Source organism: Rhododendron vialii, chromosome 6a (assembly GCF_030253575.1).
Source record: "Rhododendron vialii isolate Sample 1 chromosome 6a, ASM3025357v1".
NCBI lineage: Eukaryota > Viridiplantae > Streptophyta > Magnoliopsida > Ericales > Ericaceae > Rhododendron > Rhododendron vialii.
In genome coordinates this window covers 37,090,390-37,111,065 of record NC_080562.1, presented here as the reverse complement: position 1 = coordinate 37,111,065, position 20,676 = coordinate 37,090,390, and the positions used below count along the sequence as shown (strand labels likewise).

At 36.7% G+C, this 20,676-nt stretch overlaps 3 protein-coding genes across 5 annotated transcripts; all 3 read left to right on the top strand.

Moving 5' to 3' along the window:
* Window positions 1-636: 636 nt before the first annotated feature.
* On the top strand, window positions 637-7,287 carry LOC131331469 (uncharacterized). The gene is made up of 4 exons (XM_058365431.1): window positions 637-921; window positions 4,675-5,267; window positions 5,832-6,347; window positions 6,850-7,287. The coding sequence occupies exons 1-4, from the start codon at window positions 669-671 to the stop codon at window positions 6,982-6,984; spliced, it is 1,497 nt and encodes a 498-aa protein (XP_058221414.1). The 5' UTR covers window positions 637-668; the 3' UTR covers window positions 6,985-7,287.
* A 1,515-nt stretch (window positions 7,288-8,802) lies between these two features.
* Window positions 8,803-19,041, top strand: LOC131331476 (probable mannitol dehydrogenase). Of its 3 annotated transcripts, none has more exons than XM_058365439.1 (6): window positions 8,803-8,963; window positions 10,185-10,298; window positions 10,823-11,336; window positions 11,426-11,579; window positions 11,656-11,881; window positions 18,907-19,041. In XM_058365439.1, exons 1-5 carry the CDS (start codon window positions 8,866-8,868, stop codon window positions 11,865-11,867), a joined length of 1,092 nt encoding a protein of 363 aa, XP_058221422.1. In that variant the 5' UTR covers window positions 8,803-8,865; the 3' UTR covers window positions 11,868-11,881; window positions 18,907-19,041. The 3 variants fall into 3 exon arrangements, with proteins under 3 accessions (XP_058221422.1, XP_058221421.1, XP_058221423.1); XM_058365440.1 differs by lacking the exon at window positions 18,907-19,041 and adding an exon at window positions 9,509-9,583 and having other exon boundaries at window positions 8,831-8,963; window positions 11,656-12,106; XM_058365438.1 differs by lacking the exon at window positions 18,907-19,041 and having other exon boundaries at window positions 11,656-12,106.
* LOC131331477 (probable mannitol dehydrogenase) lies at window positions 15,342-19,041 on the top strand. Its single transcript, XM_058365441.1, has 5 exons — window positions 15,342-15,530; window positions 16,281-16,394; window positions 17,831-18,344; window positions 18,434-18,587; window positions 18,664-19,041. The coding sequence occupies exons 1-5, from the start codon at window positions 15,433-15,435 to the stop codon at window positions 18,864-18,866; spliced, it is 1,083 nt and encodes a 360-aa protein (XP_058221424.1). The 5' UTR covers window positions 15,342-15,432; the 3' UTR covers window positions 18,867-19,041.
* Window positions 19,042-20,676: the final 1,635 nt, after the last annotated feature.

Sequence of the window (20,676 nt, the reverse complement as noted above, 5' to 3'; positions counted from 1 at the left end):
AAGATCTTGGAGTCTCAGTAGTTTTTTTTTTTTTTCCTTTTCTTATCTTCCTGTCAGTAATTATATCGAGGAGCCTGTTAGAGTTGGTGTAGGATTCGATTTGTCAAGGTTAAAAACCAAGAGATGGGCCTGTCAGTAGAATCTTTGATAATGGGGTTTTGCCAATTTCGATGCTTGATGTTTGTGTTTTATGCGTATGTGATTTTGTTGTGTTTTTATTTTGGCGAATTATGGTGATTTAGCATTGTTAAAATCAGTTTATTGCAATGCCGGCTAATGTTTAGGATCTTTGATCTTACTTCATGTTATTTCGAAAGACAGTTTGGATCTTGGCCTGTTACAAATTTTTAGGATTAGATAGTTATCCTAATCCATTTAGGATTAGATAGTTATTGGTTACCTTTTATTTTATTTCTTATAAGCTAAAACAAAATCATCTATTTGGTTACTCTGTCAATATCTTGTTTGGTATAAATCTTGTGTGGGTTTTTCATCATCTGCTTCTACTGCTGATATACTGATTAGGATCAGATGAAGATATAGATAATGTGTGGATAAATTAAAGAAACAAACATGTGGATAAGAGGAGCTTAGTCATGGCACAGCGTGTACACGTTCTATTTATAGGTTCAAAATACTTGTTTTCTGCTCATTCCAAATCAATTACAATGAGGTCTGATGAAATTAAGCGGCTATTGCAGTTTTGTTGTCTATCTGTTTTTTCATTTTTATGTCTTAGATCTACTGTTTTGGCTGAGGAAGTATACACATCAGCCATTGGTGATCCTGGGATGAGAAGAGATAGTCTTAGAGTGGCAATAGAGGCATGGAATCAGTGCAATGAAGTAGGCGAAGAAGCTCCAAATATGGGTAGTCCGAGGGCGGCAGATTGCTTTGATGTTGATAACTCCACTTCACCTCGTGAGTTTTTATTCATTGGCGATTCTTTTTTTTTTTTTTTTGATAACTAAACCTATAAAAAGTCAAAGATGGAAAAACAAGGATCAAGAGTACGAAAAACTTAATATGTCGTAGGTTCTCACGTGTCATAAATATGAAGTTTTTTTGTCATTGACAACGTCCTTGCTGTAAATCTTGATTTATTGTTTATCTCCATATTGTTAATCCTGTTTTTGCTACTTAATAGACATTGTACAGGTAAGCATAAAACTTATAATCTCTTAGAGTTGATGAGAAATCCATTGCTTCTGACCTTCCCAAAATGCCCAAAGATAAAGCCCCAACATGTTTAGACCCTCTTATATGTTAGGCCCAACCAATCAAGTTCTTCCTTTACATAAACACGGGAAATTTTCGGGCCCGTCCTATGTGATCGGACCACTTCCCAACAATTCCCACGCGCATTACTCAACAATACCCATGATCCACGCAGTCCTGTTCATATTTTTTGTCCAAAAATGCCCTTAAGGCACGCACAACTGCTCCTCTCACGCGCACATAATGGGCGCATCACACCTTTTCCCTCTGCTAGAAATCTCACAGCGTGGGCCAGCCTTGCCGGTATCCCACTTTATTCTTTCCTTTCTCTCCCTAGCTAATACTCCTATAATCTCTCTCTCTCTCTCTCTCTCTCTCTCTCTCTCTCTCTCTCCCTTTTTTTATTCTTAATCAAAGCATTGTTGATTTTTATTGTTATGTTAAAATAGTATTATTTTTTTTCTAAATTTTTATATTACAGTTAAATTTACCATCAATAGTGTTAATTAAAAGTTAATAATGTCAAACTTTTTTCTAAATTTATAATTAACATTTGTAAATTAATAATTAATATTGTTAGAATTAAAAATTAACAATCTAAAATCATATTTAACAGTTAAAGATGTTAATTTTTTTTCTAAATTTATTATGAACAACGGGAAAAGAAGTTAATAATGTTAATTAACAGTTAATGGTGTAATTTTTTTTCTAAATTTATAATTAACAATGATAAAATAATAAGTAACAATGGTATTTTTTTCTAAATTTATAATTAACAATGGTAAAAAAACAGTCAACGATGTTAATTAACAGTTAATGATAATTTTTTCTAAATTTATAATTAATAATGGTAAAAAAATGGTTAACGATGTTATTTTTTTTCTAAATTCATAATTAACAATGATAAGATAATAATAAACAATGGTAAAAAATAATTAATGATGTTAATTTTTCTAATTTTATAATTTACAATGGTAAAAAAATACTCCAGTAGTAGTTAACGATGTTAATTAATAGTTAACAATATTAATTTTTTCTAAATTTATAATTAAAAATGATAAATATTAATTAACAATGGTAAAAAAACAGTTAATGATGTAAATTAATAGTTAATAATTTTTTTCTAAAAGTTATTGGTATTGTTAAATTTTGAGTTTTTCAATCAAAAGGGAGAGACCGTGGGAAAAAAAATCAAAAGGGAGAGAGAGAGAGAGAGAGAGAGAGAGAGATGAGAGTGACGGGTAGAGAGAAGGAAAGTGACGGGGAGAGAGAGAGAAGTTTGTTGTTCTTTGACCGCATGTGGCTGTTTCGTGTGGTGGCAGTTTGCGCACATGTGCTTATTAAATGAGGGCTAAATTTGTAAAATTACACATACAGGATCTATGAGGCATTACATTTATAGGGCATAGGACTCAGTGGGCCATGAAGTTCAAAAATAAGACCCGCTGGCACAGATCAGGCCTCCAGGGGCCCAAACAGCTAAGTTAATGAAGGGCACAAGTGAAATATTTTGATTATAATAAGGTCTAGGTTGACGAATTATTAGTTTTTTGGGCGATTAGAGTGATGAACTTTCGAGTCAATTAAAGTCTAGGATTGTAAATTTTTTAGTTATGTTTTTGGATTTTAGAGTGATAAGCTTTCGAGTCAATTAAAGTCTAGAATTGTAAATGTTTAGTTAATTTTGTAGGTTTTTGACAGAATTGTATGGAAGAAAATACATCTTTCTTCATTGAAAAAATTAATAAAGGGTCTGTTTATTTCGCATCGCTTTGAGCCCTGAGATTGTTTGAGTGTCACATTCACATAGACAAATGTTGACCACAATTCAGATATGCAGGGTCAATAACCACCTCCCAATTGGTTTTATGGAATAGTTTAGGTTTCTTTTGGCAAAATAAGTTAACTTGTCTTGTTTGTCGGTCTTTGTTCAAAAAATTCACATTTGTGAGTTTCGCGTCAAATCTTTATGGATTATTGGTTCGTTTTGAAGAGGCGAACCGGAAAAGTAAAAAATTATGATCAAAACTCAATTTTTTAAATAAAGTTTGGTTTTTATTAAAAAAAATTTGCATTTCGATCATAAGTTTTACTTTTTCAATTTTTCTCGTCAAGACGAATCAATAATTTAAAAAAAAATTAATGTGAAACTAACAAATACATTTTTTTTTTGAATAAAAAAAGCAAATAATCCAAGTTTGCTTATTTTGAGAGCCAGAAGAGTTATCTTATAGGATTTGTAGAATTACCTTAGAATAAGCCACCTTATTAAGGTATGAGAGTTGGTATCTTTTCCAATCAATGGTGGTGTTATGCTATGTACTACGATGAAATAATCACGAACTGGCAACAAATTAAAGAAAATATCAAAAAGGCTAGGGACCACGAATGGAAACCAACGAACATACCACGAACGGCTTTTGAGTAATTGAACCACTAGTACTATATAAAACTAATATCAGAACAACAATGACAGAAAACTATTATATCTGAAGAAGAAATATATACTATGGAAATAATATCATATTTCGTTCAAGTTGTATAATGTATTGACTTGGGACCCTTAAGGTTCAAATTATTACTCCATCCTCCCACAAATATTTATATTTTTATTAAAAATAAGTTGTGCATAAATTTGGTATCAAAGTCGATCTGGTTCTTAGCCGAACCACCACATAACAAATTTATGTGAGCGATTTGATTAGAGGTGTTGATTCAATAATTTTGTGTTGACCTTTTGTGAATTATTGGTTCGACACGATGTCAGAAATTTAAAAAGTAAAAAATTAGGATCAATATCTTAAAAAAATTTACGATGGAAAAAAATAAATCAAAACAAATAGACTCTGGGATCATTTTTGGCTTTTTTGAAAAAGAATTTAGTTTTTTTTATAATTCTTTATTTTTTTGGATCTACTCGTCGAGACGAATTAATAATCAACAAAAAAAAAAAGCAAAATGAGTAAAAGTGAAAAAATTTGAATAAGGGCAAAAAATTAATTTGGCTTAACTTTTAATCCAAAACAAGCCTCAGTAGTGTAAGCTATAAAGACAATTGTGTAAATAGAGCAGAAAGAGGAACTACTATTGATTTGTAATTGTTTTTACACTTCTAATTGATGTGAATTTTTTTTTAATTCGATGTCATTTCGTGACTACTCTTTCGTAGTCTGTAGCACGATTGGTATGTACATATTAATATGCTTGCTTTTAGTTATTGCTATCTCAAATTTAGCAATTGTTATAGGGGATGCCCCCTTTGGTAATAGCATTTATTCTGTTCTTTATATAATGCTCATTTCCCTCAAACGTAAAATAAACGAATATTGTTCTTATACAAGCTTGATTCTACTATAAAGTCTTAGTCCTCTATTAATGCCCATTTGGACCAACTCTGCACCTTTGAATTAATGTGCTATTTCTGTTTTCGATGTATTTTTTTTTGTTGGGAGGAAGTCAAGTTAATTCACAAGGTCAATGAGAAAGACAATAAACTTGGCATATTGAATTCCCCGTTCAAGGAGTTAGACGTCATCAAAACTGATAGATATGCAGCATGGAAAGGGATTTACTTGGGTAATAAATGCCAAGTATATGACTATCCAAGGCCATGGCAGTTTTGGATGATAATGCTTAAAAGTGGCAACATGGACACATTAGCTGCTAAATGCCCTGAAAATGGTAAGAAATCAAAACCCTTTCCGCCAACTCCCAGATTTCCATGCTTTGGAGAAGGGTGCATGAACATGCCACTGATATACCATAACTACACGAAACTACAAGGGGGAGACAAAGAAAATAGCATTCTGAGGGGAAGTTTCTATGGGACATGGGATTTGAACACTAATGTTACAAAAGCATCCACTGAAAATGACACTTCCTACTATTCACTCACTTGGGAGAAAGAGGTCGGAAAGGGGAGCTGGGTTTTCCACCATTTCTTGAAGACATCATCAAAGTACCCTTGGTTGATGTTATACTTACGGTCAGATGCTACATCAGGGCTATCGGGCGGATATCATTATCAGACAAGGGGGATGTCGAAAATAGTAAGTTTGTTTTGATAAATAGCTTCAATATTGGATGTCAATTACATTTGGATCAAACATTTACAGTCGTGTGCATGCATATTCTAGGACAAACGGGGATCGGTAACTTTGTCTGCATATAAAGACCCCAATATTTTTGTTTGTTTACTTGACATTTCAAATTGTCATATTCAAGTACCAGAATCCTATATTAGTCTTTTATTGAGTGTCCACTGGCATGTCAATAATGTAAATGAATGTCGAAACGATAGAATTCTCGATGCACACTTCACATATTTCTATGCACTTCCACATATTGATTCATAGTTTTCATATATAGAACACATCTTTTCACAATTATTATCAAACCTGAGGCCAGTGTGCTCCTTTTAGCATTTTTCTAATATCGAATGAGACATATATTATTTTTGAATACAGTAGTTTTATCATATTCTTAATTGTCTCAAACGATTGATGTCAATGGTAGCATATATCATTTTCCCCCTGCTTATATGCTCAATGGTATTAAGATCATGATAAATTGCGAAAAGTTATCTTTTCTAACTCTTATTTATTTCCTTCAAGGTTCCAAAGTCACCAAATTTCAAAGTGAGATTCAATTTAGACGTAAAACAAGGAAAGAGTTCGAGAAGCCAGTTTTATCTCATGGACATCGGAAGTTGTTGGAAGAACAATGGCCAACCTTGCAATGGGGATGTCACAACGGATGTCACCAGATACAGTGAAATGATTATAAACCCAGACGTACAGTCACACTGCAACTCGAGCCACCTTAGTGACTGCCCTCCTTATCACACCTTTCGAAATGGAACACGTATCCATAGGACAGACAAAGATAACTATCCCTATGAGGCTTATCACATGCATTGCTCCCCGGGCAATGCTAAGTATACTGAGGAACCAAAAAACTTCTGTGATCCTTATAGTAATCCCCAAGCACAGGAAATATTGCAAATTGTCCCTCACCCAGTTTGGGGAGAATATGGTTACCCAACAAAAAAAGGAGATGGTTGGATTGGCGATCCAAGAACTTGGGAACTTGATGTTGGAAAACTTTCTCAGGCGCTCTATTTCTATCAGGTATGCTCAAATTCCTAACTTCTCTAAGAGAGTGTTTGATTTGCTACAATGATTAGAGAAAGAATGGACTAGTTTATTGCTTGACCTTGAAATGCAATAATCCTACTTGCGATGGTTAAGATTTTGTAAAAGTCGGTATGAGTTCATTAACTTCATTTCAGTCAAATAAACACCTGCCTAAATATGTTCATGTCTTTTAGCATGAAAACACATACTATGCATGATAAAGATGATTACTGCTCAATTTTCCATTAAACTTATTAGATATCACATACGATGTTTCAAGAGTCTCCAAATTGATAACCTCCTTTTGAGTTTATTTTCTTGTAAAATTTGGCATGCTTCTATGTACGGGAACCGCATCATGAGTGTAGACGTTGCATTTGGATATCAAATTACTTTTCTTTCCTTATGTTAAACATGAAAGATTTGCTAAATTGACGACATACAAGGCTATATCCAGACTCTTATCTCACATTGGTGGTTGTGTATCATACTACAGGATCCAGGCACCAAACCGGTGGATAGACATTGGCCGTCGATTGACTTAGGAGCTGAAGTGTACATCGATGGCAACGAAATCCTAGAGTGGACTGTTAGTGATTTCGACATCATTATTACAAGAGATGATGCTTAGCAATCTTACTTGCAAATTTACCATCACAAGGTTATACCAGTTTCATAAACATTTGAGGTGCAAGCTTTCCCTTGTACCAAGAAAATATTGGAGACTGAGGCCTTAGTCAAAGTGGTGGGAATCCAAAATATGTGGACAAATGCAGAGTTGAAAAGTACATGGCTGGATGGATAGGATTTTAAAAGATCTAGTTCAGATTTACTTTTAAAAAATTCTTTCCTTTTGTGTATTTTGTGGTCAATTCTGTGCTATGTTTTTGCGTCCTTAGTGAAAATAAATATAAGTTTTGTCTTTTATGAATATTATCAAGATCTCCCTAAAATGGTTTTGGGTAGCAGCTTCATAAATAGATACCCCTTTTTCCATCTTTCATGTGTTGTCATTCAAATATTCGGAGGCTTTTTTTTTTTTTTTTGGTCATAGTACTCATCTCGTTTATTCATATTCCTCAGGAGACAAATTACATAATTAGTGGTGTATCCAAAAATCAACCATTATGGGCACTTATTAAACACATTTCTTGAGAAAAGTTCAATACACAACGGTAATAAAAGAAGAAAACTTGCACTCAAAATAAGAACAAAACCAATATGAAGGTTGACTGATATTATGATAGCAAGTGTACCGTTTCGAACCGAAGACCTTCGGCGGTAACAAATCCATAAGTCTCAGGTCTTGACCATCAGGCTAACTACTTCGAGTTAGCATAAAAAAAGAACGTTGGTACATCTGTCCGCTTTGTTCAGTTAACCATTTAGTTTTAGTTTTGTTTTCAATCATTACTCTATTTCTTTCTCCAATGATTACCCTATTTTTCCAATTATTACTTTCTCATCTCTTTCCAATCATCACCCATATCTTCAATTATTACTTTATTTCTCTCTCCACCCACTACGAAAACTAAACTCTCAACCAAATACAACCATATTTTTTTTTGGTAATAACAAACTAACAAACTTGATCAAGCTACTCTACATGTTCTACTTATTAAGTAACATAAAAAATTCAAGTTTTTTGAGATTGAATTGTGTTAGCCTCGATTAAAGCTTTTTCAAGAGTTGCTCATGCTCATGCTCATGAATAAATCAAACTTATAATGCATCTCCAAGCTCGTTATTTTTCAACCGATGGTTACGAACTGTGACAGAGGTGATCTACCCAGTAAAGGAGATCACCAATTCCTATATTTACACGAGGGACTAAAGAATTGTCTAAGACGGCGGGAGGCTGAGCAAAGGGACATGTAGGAAATTTCGCAGTGGAAAGCATCTGTCTTTTGCGTTGGCACGTAACTCACATAATTTTCGTGCATGAGCGGGAGCGTAAAAACTTTTTTAAAACACAATTCAATCAACTAAAATTCTTGAAAGTGAGAATCGAAAGTAAGAACGTAGTGTGAAAATTAAGAGCAAGAGCGCGAGATAGAATATGAACACAATGCAAAAATTGTGAGCGAGAGCGCGAGACGTTTTGAAGGTTGATTAAAGGTTGGCACAATAAAGGCTTTCCTTGTCGATCAAAAAATAAAATAAAATAAAATAAACAATTATTCTACTTCCACACCCACTTACACACCTATTTACACATCCACACTCACAATAGAGGTGGAGCCCGCACATACTAATTTGTGCGGGCTCCACCTCTATTGTGAGTATGGATGTGTATATGGGTGTGGAGTTAGAATTTTTGATAAAATAAAGGGTTCCTACTCCCTGCTTCAGCCATGACTTCAGCGATGACTTCAGCCATTCCACTGTACCCCACACCCACAGTCCACAGACGTACGTACCTTAAATATATCCACCACCACACACTAGTGACCACTTTACCAACTCTCTCTCTCTCCCTCTCTGTAAAAAGAAGTTGGTGATTGTGGTGGTAATGGAGAAATCAGCGGAAGAAACACACCCAGTGAAGGCCTTCGGATGGGCGGCCAGAGACCAGTCCGGCCTACTCTCTCCCTTCAATTTCTCACGAAGGTACTCTCTCTTTTTCCCGATTGTTAGTTTTTTTATAACTCAAGTGTCCGGCAAGATTACGCGCACCTTGCCTATATATGGGGAATTAATCTCACGGTCCACCATCAGAAATTTTGGTTAAATTCGAGACAAAGCCCCGTAGAGACCGTCTTGTAAGATAAATTATACACATATGAGCATATGCGGCGGCAAAAAGATCGTACTAACCTCTAGCCTCTAGCCATTGTTGTTTAATTTGAACACTAAACTCACACACTTTAGATTTAGGTGTCTTGTAAAGTATGCATGTCATGACTATTCAGAACCTTGGTCTTGAGTGCCTTAATTTGATGGAGATCATATGCTTACATAGATGCTTACATAGATGCTAGGCAAGGGACCCTTTATCTCCTTAAACTTTCTAGTTTTCTCTTGTTAGATTTCTTGGAGGGTTTCAACTTAAAACCAATTGACGATATGTGGAGTAATTTTTAGAATATATCAACCAAACTTGGATGGCTTAGATGAGCGATGTGAGACAAGTCTAACACTCCCCTCGCGTGCAGTCCGGATGCATGTGAATGTGCAAATTGAGCTGACCAGGAGATTTGCTTCGGGCGACAAAGACTTGACCACGAGAGGTGAAGCCACCCAAGACCTAGCTCTGATACCATGTTAAGAAAGGCGAAATGATTTATTATTGCATGTGTTTCAAACATAACCCTAGCATGCCTTTTATATAGGCTACAATGTCCTTCGTCACTAAGAAATCTAAACCAAATAGGAAATATGCATTATAAATAAATCAGTCCAACTAGGAAACATGAATAATAGAACCTACAAAATATGGTAACATAATATTTCTCAACATTATGTTAACACCTTCCATCAAAGAAACTAATTAAACAAGTGTAATGGTGAAAGTGGGGAAGTCAAGGGCTTCCTAAAACCACCACTAAATCTGTAATGGAAGTGGGCACTACTATTAATCACCATGTGACTAAGTGGGCTATTTAGCACTTAGATAGGAAATATTTCTAACATGGCTCTCTTTTCCCAATCGTTTAGGGCATCGTTTCTTTTCTGCTACTACTTTTTGAATCATAACCAGGCAAATTGTGGAATAAAAGACAAAATCCTCCGTTGTGAAATTATTATTATGATACACGACTTTGCTTGTTCTTTAATTCGCGCTTGTTGTTTTTGTTGTTGTTGATGGGCTTTGTTATGTAAATGATGTAGGGAAACAGGAGATGAGGATGTGAGGTTCAAAATCATGTATTGTGGGATTTGTCACACTGATCTTCACAGAATCAGAAACGAATGGGGTGGCTCCAAGTATCCAATGGTTCCGGGGTATCAAATTTCACATCTTTCAATTCTAGAGGCACTTTGGCCTAAGTTGTTTCAGTAGTTTTGTTGGTCAATTTTTATTAGATTTTACAAATCCCTTTCCATTTGTTTTTCCTACATAAAACTCCATATTAGTTCAAGATCTGAAGACAACCTTTCTAGTTTCTTTTAGATAATCCCACTTTGAATTGAGATTAGAGTAGATGATGACTTTGCTAGGCCTATCCATCAAGTTTTGAGTTGGAAATCAAGTTTCTTCATTGTACCAAAGCCAGAATCGTAGCATTCTTTAAGTAAATGCCCACACTGCACGATGATAGGCCAAGAAAGAAAGAGGTTGCACTTGAAGGGGATTGGAAGAGAATCTCACATTGAATGAGGTTACGCATTAATATACATGTTGGACTCTACCATCTAATACATTGAGTTTTGAGGTTGGATACAAAGTTTCTTCAATTTTCCATTTAGTTCAGCTTGGTTTTGATCGTTAAGTTATATTTGATATCTTCATTACCACCTCAATTCAGGCATGAGATTGTGGGTGTAGTGACTGAGGTCGGTAGCAAGGTCCAAAAGTACAAAATTGGGGACAGAGTTGGAGTTGGGTGCCTGGTTGGAGCATGCCACTCCTGCGATAACTGCGTTAACAATCTTGAAAACTACTGTCCCAAGAAAATTCTAACCTACAATGCCACATATCACGATGGAACGATAACATACGGAGGCTACTCTGATCATATGGTTGTTAACGAGCATTACCTGATCCGCATCCCTGACAACCTCCCTCTTGATGCTGCTGCTCCTCTCCTCTGCGCTGGGATAACAATGTACAGTCCCTTGAGATATTTTGAGCTCGACAAGCCTGGCTTGCATGTGGGTGTGGTGGGTTTAGGTGGTCTAGGCCATGTAGGGGTGAAGTTTGCAAAGGCTCTTGGGGCTAAGGTGACTGTGATTAGTACATCACCTAACAAGAAGAAGGAAGCTATTGATCATCTTGGTGCTGATTCGTTTTTGGTCAGCCGAGACCCAGATCAAATGCAGGTAGCCATTGTTCTTGCAAACTTATTATTTGTCTTTCTGCATTGTATTCGTCTATACAGATTCTTATATCCCGTGTTGAATGTCAATAGGCTGCCATGGGCACGATGGATGGTATTCTCAATACAGTATCTGCGGTTTTCCCTCTCGTACCATTGATTGGTTTGCTCAAGTCCCATGGAAAGCTTATCATGGTTGGTGCACCTGAAAAGCCGCTTGAGCTGCCCGTCATTCCTTTGCTTGTGGGTGAGGAACTTTTGTCTTCTGCTTATTTTGTTCGTAAAATTAGAAACGAGATCTAACTTGGAATGTGAAACGGCAGGGAGGAAGACAGTGGCTGGAAGTGGCATCGGGGGGTTGAAGGAAACTCAAGAAATGATTGATTTCGCGGGAAAACACAACATCACAGCGGATATTGAGGTGATTCCAATAGACTACGCAAACACTGCCATGGAACGCCTTGTGAAAGCTGATGTTCGATACCGATTTGTCATTGATGTTGCCAACTCTCTGAAAGCGGCCCAATTGACTTAGCCATTTGAATCTGTGTCTGGTGGTTGAGTTATTAATAGCTCTGGTGGTTTTATAGTATCGTTATTGTCTGTATTGCGCTGGTGTCACATGACATGACTCGCAGCCTTGTGTTGGATCTTAGTGTGATTTAAGTAGTAGTAGGAGTTTGAATGAATAAGAGAGCTGTAATTTTGAAGATTTTGTCCTGAGTATGCGACCTGCGGTAACTTCCATATGAATCAGAATTGCATTTGGCCTGAGTAGTTCCTCTGCTTGAGATTAATTTGAAATATCCAGATACAACCCCCCTTTTTTTTAGAGAGAGAAAGTAGCAAGATCAAGAAATCACTAAACGAGGAGGAAATAATAAACCCACTGTGTGCAACTATTACAGCGAAACGACTACTAATCTAACATATTGCATGTAGAACACAGTGTGCCAAACAGTCACCTCTACGAAATCAGACAGATCACCGACGGAAAGATGACAAGGTGTGATAAGTCCCGACAGAGATGTGCGCTCAATCCATATTTTCCATTTTTTTGAAGTGAACCGCATGAGTTCTTTCGTAGGACAAGTGCAGAAGTCACTAACAAACTCCAGATTTTCAACCTCATTGGCCCCGTTTTCCACATCCGTATGCTTGAAATTAGGAAATATATGCACATCCAGTCATTTAACGTAAAAACAGTAATTCATGTTCAAAATTTCCACCATCTCCACTTACCGTAAGGTGCAGTCCACTTTTAATGGATGGACCGTCAAGAAGTTAATTCCTTCTGCAAAATGCCATTGTGAAGGCAAATACAATTTGCTTCCGAATACAAAGGTAAACTGTCGAGATGGTTATCGAATTTATTTTAGCTTCAAGGAAAAAAAAGTAGAATGGAATTTTGAACAACTACACATAATTCAGGGGTGACATTTTGGCACATACTTGGAAGGCAACCTATGAAAAGTATCTCAATTTCTTTCAGATCGGAAAACAGAAAGAGAGAAATTATTCATTGTGTGAAACAGAGAGTCGAAAAAGGAAATCAGGCTTAAAGTTGGCCAATGCCTTGTGTGTTTTTGCAAAAAAACCAACAAAGATATATTTATCTCAAGCAAAGTGTTAGTGTAACGAACCATATAAAATTTGAACTCAACTATGGGTATTGTCTAGATCTAAGTCACATAAGTACATAACGCTCATGTTCTGAAAATAACTCGAAATACTAATATATGTGAAAGTGAGAATTACAAGTGCAAGCCACAAAACATGGATCGAGAACAAAAAAAGAGTGTTTTATTCAGAGCCGACCCTGAGCTAAAGCAAGTGTTGCGGTAGCTCTAGGTCTTCAAAAAAATTCTGAATTGTAAAGGCCCCTCCTACTTTTTTATCTCTTATTATCATCCAACAAAAGAGGTCTTATTTTTAGTTTTCGCTTTAAGCACCCGAAAAGTCAGGACCGGCTTTGGTCTTATTGAAAGGTTATGTTACTAAGGTATAAGCTCGATTCGGAGGCTCTAGCATTGCGTTGAGATATGCTTATCACCTCGACTTTGACAATACTATATAGGACTAATAAATCTTTTGGACACAAAAGTTTTGAATTGTTTTTTTCTTTTAAAGTACTAATAATTATTAATTATGGGCCTGTTTTCTTATATGCTTATTCTTGTACGTTGACTGTAGGCCCTGGGTTGACCCAAGGGAAAGCCCAGCAAGTTCTTAGGCTTAGGCAACGGCCTTGGCCAAGGGCATCCCAATTTTTTTTTTTTTTTGAAAACTAAAGGCCCATTCCAAGGGGAAAAAAGGGCTGCGCTAACGGGCAACTATATCTTTGGCATTTCAGACAATACAAAATCATATGATCAAAAAAAGACAATACAAAATCAAGCCCTGAATATTTAACTTTAGTCTTGACAAATGCTCCAAAACCATGATGAACTCCAATGCATAAAAGTATTGTATATTGTACATGGTACAAGCTTTTTGTGCGCTAGAATTTTGGCACTAACAAAAACAGTTTTGGCATTATCATTTTCGCAAATTACAACTTCAACGCATATATTGTATTTTACCTTTCTCATTTACCACACCTCTCCTCCTCCTTCCTCTCCTCATTGCAATATAAGAGTAATCCCATCCCATTTGGACAAAAATCATTCTATTTGGACCGAAAATAGATTCTAGCTCTTCTTTCAGGGGAGTAATCCAACAGCGGAGAAACTTGACTGATATTATGATAGCATGTGTAACGTTTCGAACCTAAGACCTTTGATGGTAACAAACACATAAGTCTCAGGCTTTAACCACCAGGCCAACTCCATCAAGTTATAAAAAAAAGTCTGCCATTGTACAAGAGTACAAACTACCAAATTTGATCATGCTACTCGGCATGTTTGACTACAAGAGTATTATAAAAAATTCAAGCTATTTAAGAGTTGTTCGTGCTCATAAATAAGCCAAACTTATAACGCATTTTGAAACTCGTAATTTTTTAAACTAAACTTTAACAATTGTTCAGTTTGTCCGTCTCATTTATTAGTCCTAGTTGAGACTTTTAGGGTTGATTCCATTCGAGTTAAAATTAAGGAGCCCGCTCCGAACTGGACCAGACCGGGCCATTCCTCTTTTTCCGGTCCACGCGGATCATTGAAATTGTTCATTCAGAATACATCAAAAGCATCAACCAGGGGAATAAAATTACGTTGATCGAAGCGTGATAAGTACATGATTAAAACACATTAGTAATGAGAAAAAAGGGGTTCAATCGATGGTTACGAATTGTGAGAGAGTTGATCTACCCAGTAAAGTTATAAACACAACCAGTTCCAATTGCGTAAGTGAGTCCGAAAAGGAGATCACCAATTCTTATATTTACACGAGGAAGCAAGAATTGTGGCGGGAGGCTGAGCAAAGCGATGACGGTCCCAGGTAGGAAATTTCGCGGTGGACAGCCACCGTTGTTGGCTAAGTCATATGGAGTAGTAATTTGTGTGTTTAAGTGAGAGCGTAAAAGCGTTTTTAAAACACAACTCAACCTATTAAAATTCGCGAAAGCGAGAATTGAAAACACGAGTGCAGTACGATGATTGAGAGCGAGAGCGCGGGACATTTTGAAGGTTGACTAGGTTGGCGAGAAAAAATTTAGTTACGGAGGGTTCAATGAATAAGTTTTTACGAAGCCAATGGCGGGCGTCTAAAAGTGTTTTGCATGGTCTCTAAAAGTGTTTTGCATGGTCTGGATTGAAAACAAATTATTATCGGTCAAAAGTATTTATTACCGGTTTAAATTTAAAAACGTATTTTGACTATTAATTGTCAAAATAAACATGTGAGTTTAAAAGACTCCGTAAATAGCCTAATTGCAACCGCTCCGTGAATGGTCCATCCCTAGCTTTCTACCTCCTACTTCAGGACCTCAGCGGTGACGTCAGCCAAGCCGTTCCCCTGTACCACACAGAAGTGCGTATAAACTATAAAGACCAGCACACATTCGCGACCACTCTCCCAACTTGCACTTTACTCTCTCTCTCTCTCTCTCTCTCTCTCTCTCTCCCTCTCTATCCAAAAAGAAGTTGGTGATTGTGGTGGTAATGGGGAAATCAGCGGAAGAAACACACCCAGTGAAGGCCTTCGGATGGGCGGCCAGAGACCAGTCCGGCCTACTCTCTCCCTTCAATTTCTCAAGAAGGTACTCTCTCTTTTTCCCAATTGTTGTTTTTTTATAACTCACGTTTCCGGCCAGATTACGAGCATGCACCTTGCTGATATCTGGGGAATTAATCTCACGGTCCACCAACGGAAAATTTGGTTAAATTCGAGACAAAGCCGCGTAGAGATCGTCTTGTAAGATAAATTATACACATATGAGCACACGCAACAGCGGAAAATTGATCCTACTAACTTCTAGCCATGTTGTTCAAGTTGAACACTAAACTCACACACTCTAGATTTAGGTGTCTTGTAAAGTATGCATGTCTTTGGTGCCTTGATTTGATGGAGATCATATACTTATCTAAATCCTAAGTTAGGAACCCTTTATCTTCTTAAACCTTCTAGTTTCCTCCCATCAAAGAAACTAATTAAACAAGTGTACTGGTGAAAGTGGGGAAGTCAAAAGGGCTTCCTGAAACCACCACTAAATCTATAATGAAAGCGGGCACTACTGTTATTCACCATGCCACTAAGTGGGCTATTTAACACTTAGAAATTATTTCTAACATGGCTCACTTTTCCCAATCGTTTAGGGCATCGTTTCTTTTCTGCTACTATTTTATGAATATTAACCAGGCAATTTGTAGACTAAGTATCAAAATCGTCCGTTACGAAATTACTATTATGATACACGCACGACATTGCTTGTTCTTTAATTCGTGCTTGTTGTTGTTGATGGGCTTTGTTGCTTGTTCTTTAATTTGTGCTTCTTGTTGTTGTTATGTAGGGAGACAGGAGATGAGGATGTGAGGTTCAAAATCTTGTATTGTGGGATTTGTCACACTGATCTTCACAGAATCAGAAACGAATGGGGGGGCTCCAAGTATCCAATGGTTCCAGGGTATCAAATTTCACCTCTTTCAATTATTTATCAGTTCTTATATGAGGACACTAGGGGGACTTTGGCCAAAGTTAATGTTTCAGTAGTTTTGTTCATCAATTTTTATTAGATTCACGCCAAATTTTTTGAATTAGTCATTAGTCTTGGCGAGAAGACTCTAAGACTCAAAAAGGTAAAAAATTACGTCTTAAAGCAAAAAAAGTTCACCAAAGACAAAAGAAATTGAAATAACTGTCTTGATTGCTTTTAGTGTCATCTTTTCTGAACATTTTTTTAGTTTGGTCATATTTTATAATTTTTGAGTGATTGATCTAAAAATTTGGATGGAAAAATAAACAATTGATAAATAAAGTAAATAATACAGATTAAGACAAATTAATTTAGGCCAAGCTCGCCCTTACTCTTGGGCAATCAGAACTCAGAAGTGTCAATTAAGTCTGGTTGGATACATTTGCTTCAAGTCAAAATCAAAGCACTGGTTAGGATATTGCATTTGTAGTTTATAACGTATTGCTGAGGGGATCTAACCTTAATACTTAATGTGGAACCTACATGAGAAAATGCAGTATTCCTATCTGTACCCAAATCCCTAGTTATCAAATTTGGATGTGAAGAAGTGTTGATTGGAGTTGGTTCTCTTGCTTACTTGCCTATTACAAGAAACATAGAAATGGCTGCCAAAATTGGCCGTTTGAATTCCTTTTTTTTTTTCAATTGATGAGAGTTTAATTTTAGCACTTCCATACTGTTCACTGCACATAACAATTCATGCCTCTTAACTTTACAAGGTGTTAGGAATTCAGATTTGTTGGGTTTTTGCAGTGGGAAAAGAATAGCAATGGGAAGAGATTTTACAAATCCCTTTACATTGTTTTTCCTTCATAAAACTCCATTATAGTTCAAGATCTAAAGACGACCTTTCTAGTTTGGGAAAATGATGGCCCAGGACGTGTTTTGATAATTAATACCCTCCAAGGACATGCTAAGAACAATTGTTAATGCTGAAAATGTTCTTGGCAGGTATTAATTATCAAAACATGTCCTTGGCCGTCATTTTCCCTTCTAGTTTCTTTTAGATAATCCCACTTCAAATTGAGATTAGAGTGGATTATGACTTTATTATTTGCTAGACAGTCCATTAAGTTTTGAATTGGCCATAAAGTTTCTTCATTGTACCAAAGCCAGAATCGTAGCATTCTTTACGTAATTGCTGGACTGCACGATGATAGACCTAGAAAGAAAGATGTTGCACGTGAAAGGGATTGGAAGAGAATCTCACATTGAATGAGGTTACGCATTAATATACATGTTGGATTCTACCATCTAATACATTGAGTTTTGAGGTTGGATACAAAGTTTCTTCAATTTTCCATTTAGTTCAGCTTGGTTATGATCACTAAGTTATATTTGATATCTTCATTACCACCTCAATTCAGGCATGAGATTGCGGGTGTAGTGACTGAGGTCGGTAGCAAGGTCCAAAAGTACAAAATTGGGGACAAAGTTGGAGTTGGGTGCCTGGTTGGAGCATGCCACTCCTGCGATAACTGCGTTAACAATCTTGAAAACTACTGTCCCAAGAAAATTCTAACCTACAATGCCACATATCACGATGGAACGATAACATACGGAGGCTACTCTGATCATATGGTTGTTAATGAGCATTACCTGATCCGCATCCCTGACAACCTCCCTCTTGATGCTGCTGCTCCTCTCCTCTGCGCTGGGATAACAATGTACAGTCCCTTGAGATATTTTGAACTTGACAAGCCTGGCTTGCATGTGGGTGTGGTGGGTTTAGGTGGTCTAGGCCATGTAGGGGTGAAGTTTGCAAAGGCTCTTGGGGCTAAGGTGACTGTGATTAGTACATCACCTAACAAGAAGAAGGAAGCCATTGATCATCTTGGTGCTGATTCGTTTTTGGTCAGCCGAGACCCAGATCAAATGCAGGTAGCCATTGTTCTTGCAAACTTATTATTTGTCTTTCTGCATTGTATTCGTCTGTACAGATTCTTATATCCCGTGTTGAATGTCAATAGGCTGCCATGGGCACGATGGATGGTATTCTCAATACAGTATCTGCGGTTTTCCCTCTCGTACCATTGATTGGTTTGCTCAAGTCCCATGGAAAGCTTATCATGGTTGGTGCACCTGAAAAGCCGCTTGAGCTGCCCGTCTTTCCTTTGCTTTTGGGTGAGGAGCTTTTATCTTCTGCTTATTTTGTTCGTTAAATGAGAAACGAGATCTAACTTGGAATGTGGAACGGCAGGGAGGAAGATAGTGGCTGGAAGCGCCATTGGGGGTTTGAAGGAAACACAAGAAATGATTGATTTCGCGGGAAAACACAACATCACAGCGGATATTGAGGTGATTCCAATAGACTACGTAAACACTGCCATGGAACGCCTTATTAAAGCTGATGTTCGATACCGATTTGTCATTGATGTTGCCAACTCTTTGAAAGTGGCCTAATTGACTTAGCCATTTGAATCTGTGTCTGGTGGTTGAGTAGCTCTGGTGGTTTTAGAGTATCGTTATCATATGTATTGTGCTGGTGTCGCATGACATGACTGGCAGCCTTGTGTTGGTTCTTAGTGTGATTTTAAGTAGTAAGAGTTTGAATGAATAAGAGAGCTGTAATTTTGAAGATTTTGTCCCAGTGTAGCCTCCAGATGAAGGAAGGGGAGTATGTGATCCACAGTAACCTCCATATGAATCCGAATTGCATTTGGCCTGAGTGGTTCCTCTCCTTGAGATTAATTTGATATATCTAGATAATGATCATAAACAACCCTTTTTTTTTTAAAAAAAAAAGAGAGAATAGCAAGATCAAGAATTTCACTAAACGACGAGGAAATAATAAACCCACCGTGTGCAGCAACTATTACAGTGAAAAGACTACTAATCTACCATATTGACAGTGTGCCAAACTGGCACTTCTAGGAAATCAGCAGATACACCGACGGAAAGATGACAAGGCGCGATAAGCCCTGACAGAGATGTGCATTCAATCTGAGGGTTTAAACTACCGACCATGATTTCACTACCAACAATCCAATTTCACTTCCAACAATCCAAAGCATCGTTAACTTAGCCATGAGGCTCCTGTGTTCTCAGTTTCCCTTGAATGCGTCTTCAACTGTTAAATTGTTGATCTTTTGAGTCCAGGTACCTGTGCGGTCAGTTTTTTTGTTGTTGCTGGTGTCCAAACATATGTTTTCCACATCCATATGCTTGAAAACTTGGAAATACTAACTCTTTAATGGAGTGATCAGTAGGTAAATGCACATCCAGTCATATAACATAGAAACAGTAATTCATGTTCTTGTGGAAAGTTTCCACTATTTCCACCAACCGTATGGTGCAGTCCACTTTTAATGGATGGACCGTCAAGAAGCTAATTCCTTCCGCAAAATGCCATTGTGAAAGGCAAACACAATTTACTTCCTAATATGAAAGTAAACTGTCGAGATGTTTATCGTATTTATATTAGCTTCCAGGGAAAAAAAAAGTAGAATGGAATTTTGGACAACTACGCATAATTCGGGGGTGACATTTTGGCACATACTTGAAAGGCAACCTATGACAAGTATCTCAATTTCTTTCAGATTGGAAAACAGAAGAGAGGAATTATTCAATTTTTGAAACAGAGAGTCGGAAAAAGGAAATTAGGGTTTTTAAGTCCAAAATTTTCACCACATTTCTAGTGAGGAGAAAAGTTGGCCAATGCCTTGTGTATATTTGCAAAAAAACCAACAAAGATATTTTTATCTCAAGCATGTTAATGTAATGTGAACCATATAAAATTTGAACTCGCCTATGGGTATTGTCTAGATCTAAGTCACATAACGCTTATGTTCTAAAAAATAACTCAAACTACTAATATATGCGAAAACAAGAACTACTAGTGCAAGCATAAAACAAGGACTGAGAACGAAAGAAGAGTGTCTTACTGAAAGGTTACGTGACTGAGGTATAGGCTCCGTTTGGAAGCTCTAGTATCGTTTTGAGATATGCCTATCACCTCGACTTTGACAATACTAAAGGACTGGGCCCCATTCCAATTTACCTTCCTTTTGTAAAATTTCTGTTTCTTCAATTTTTAAACTCAAATATAATAAAAATAAAAAATATTTTTAAAATTTTTTTGCACCGTATAAAAGATCTCAATGAAATTTATCAAAAAAGATCCATATTAATAAAAAAATTATTTACGTAAACACATAATTTTTTAGCATGAAATTACTTTCTTTTTCAAAAAATACTTTTTTCACACTCCGGA

What these genes read in the sequence shown, in the direction of transcription:
- LOC131331469 (XM_058365431.1), top strand. Translation starts at nt 669, where the DNA reads ATGAGGTCTGATGAAATTAAGCGGCTATTGCAGTTTTGTTGTCTATCT. An exon ending in TGATAACTCCACTTCACCTC is followed by an intron (nt 922 to 4,674) that starts GTGAGTTTTTAT and finishes GTTGGGAGGAAG; the next exon opens with TCAAGTTAATTCACAAGGTC. An exon ending in AGGCGCTCTATTTCTATCAG is followed by an intron (nt 6,348 to 6,849) that starts GTATGCTCAAAT and finishes ATCATACTACAG; the next exon opens with GATCCAGGCACCAAACCGGT.
- LOC131331476 (XM_058365439.1), top strand. Translation starts at nt 8,866, where the DNA reads ATGGAGAAATCAGCGGAAGAAACACACCCAGTGAAGGCCTTCGGATGG. An exon ending in AAGTATCCAATGGTTCCGGG is followed by an intron (nt 10,299 to 10,822) that starts GTATCAAATTTC and finishes ACCTCAATTCAG; the next exon opens with GCATGAGATTGTGGGTGTAG. An exon ending in GAGACCCAGATCAAATGCAG is followed by an intron (nt 11,337 to 11,425) that starts GTAGCCATTGTT and finishes GAATGTCAATAG; the next exon opens with GCTGCCATGGGCACGATGGA.
- LOC131331477 (XM_058365441.1), top strand. Translation starts at nt 15,433, where the DNA reads ATGGGGAAATCAGCGGAAGAAACACACCCAGTGAAGGCCTTCGGATGG. An exon ending in AAGTATCCAATGGTTCCAGG is followed by an intron (nt 16,395 to 17,830) that starts GTATCAAATTTC and finishes ACCTCAATTCAG; the next exon opens with GCATGAGATTGCGGGTGTAG. An exon ending in GAGACCCAGATCAAATGCAG is followed by an intron (nt 18,345 to 18,433) that starts GTAGCCATTGTT and finishes GAATGTCAATAG; the next exon opens with GCTGCCATGGGCACGATGGA.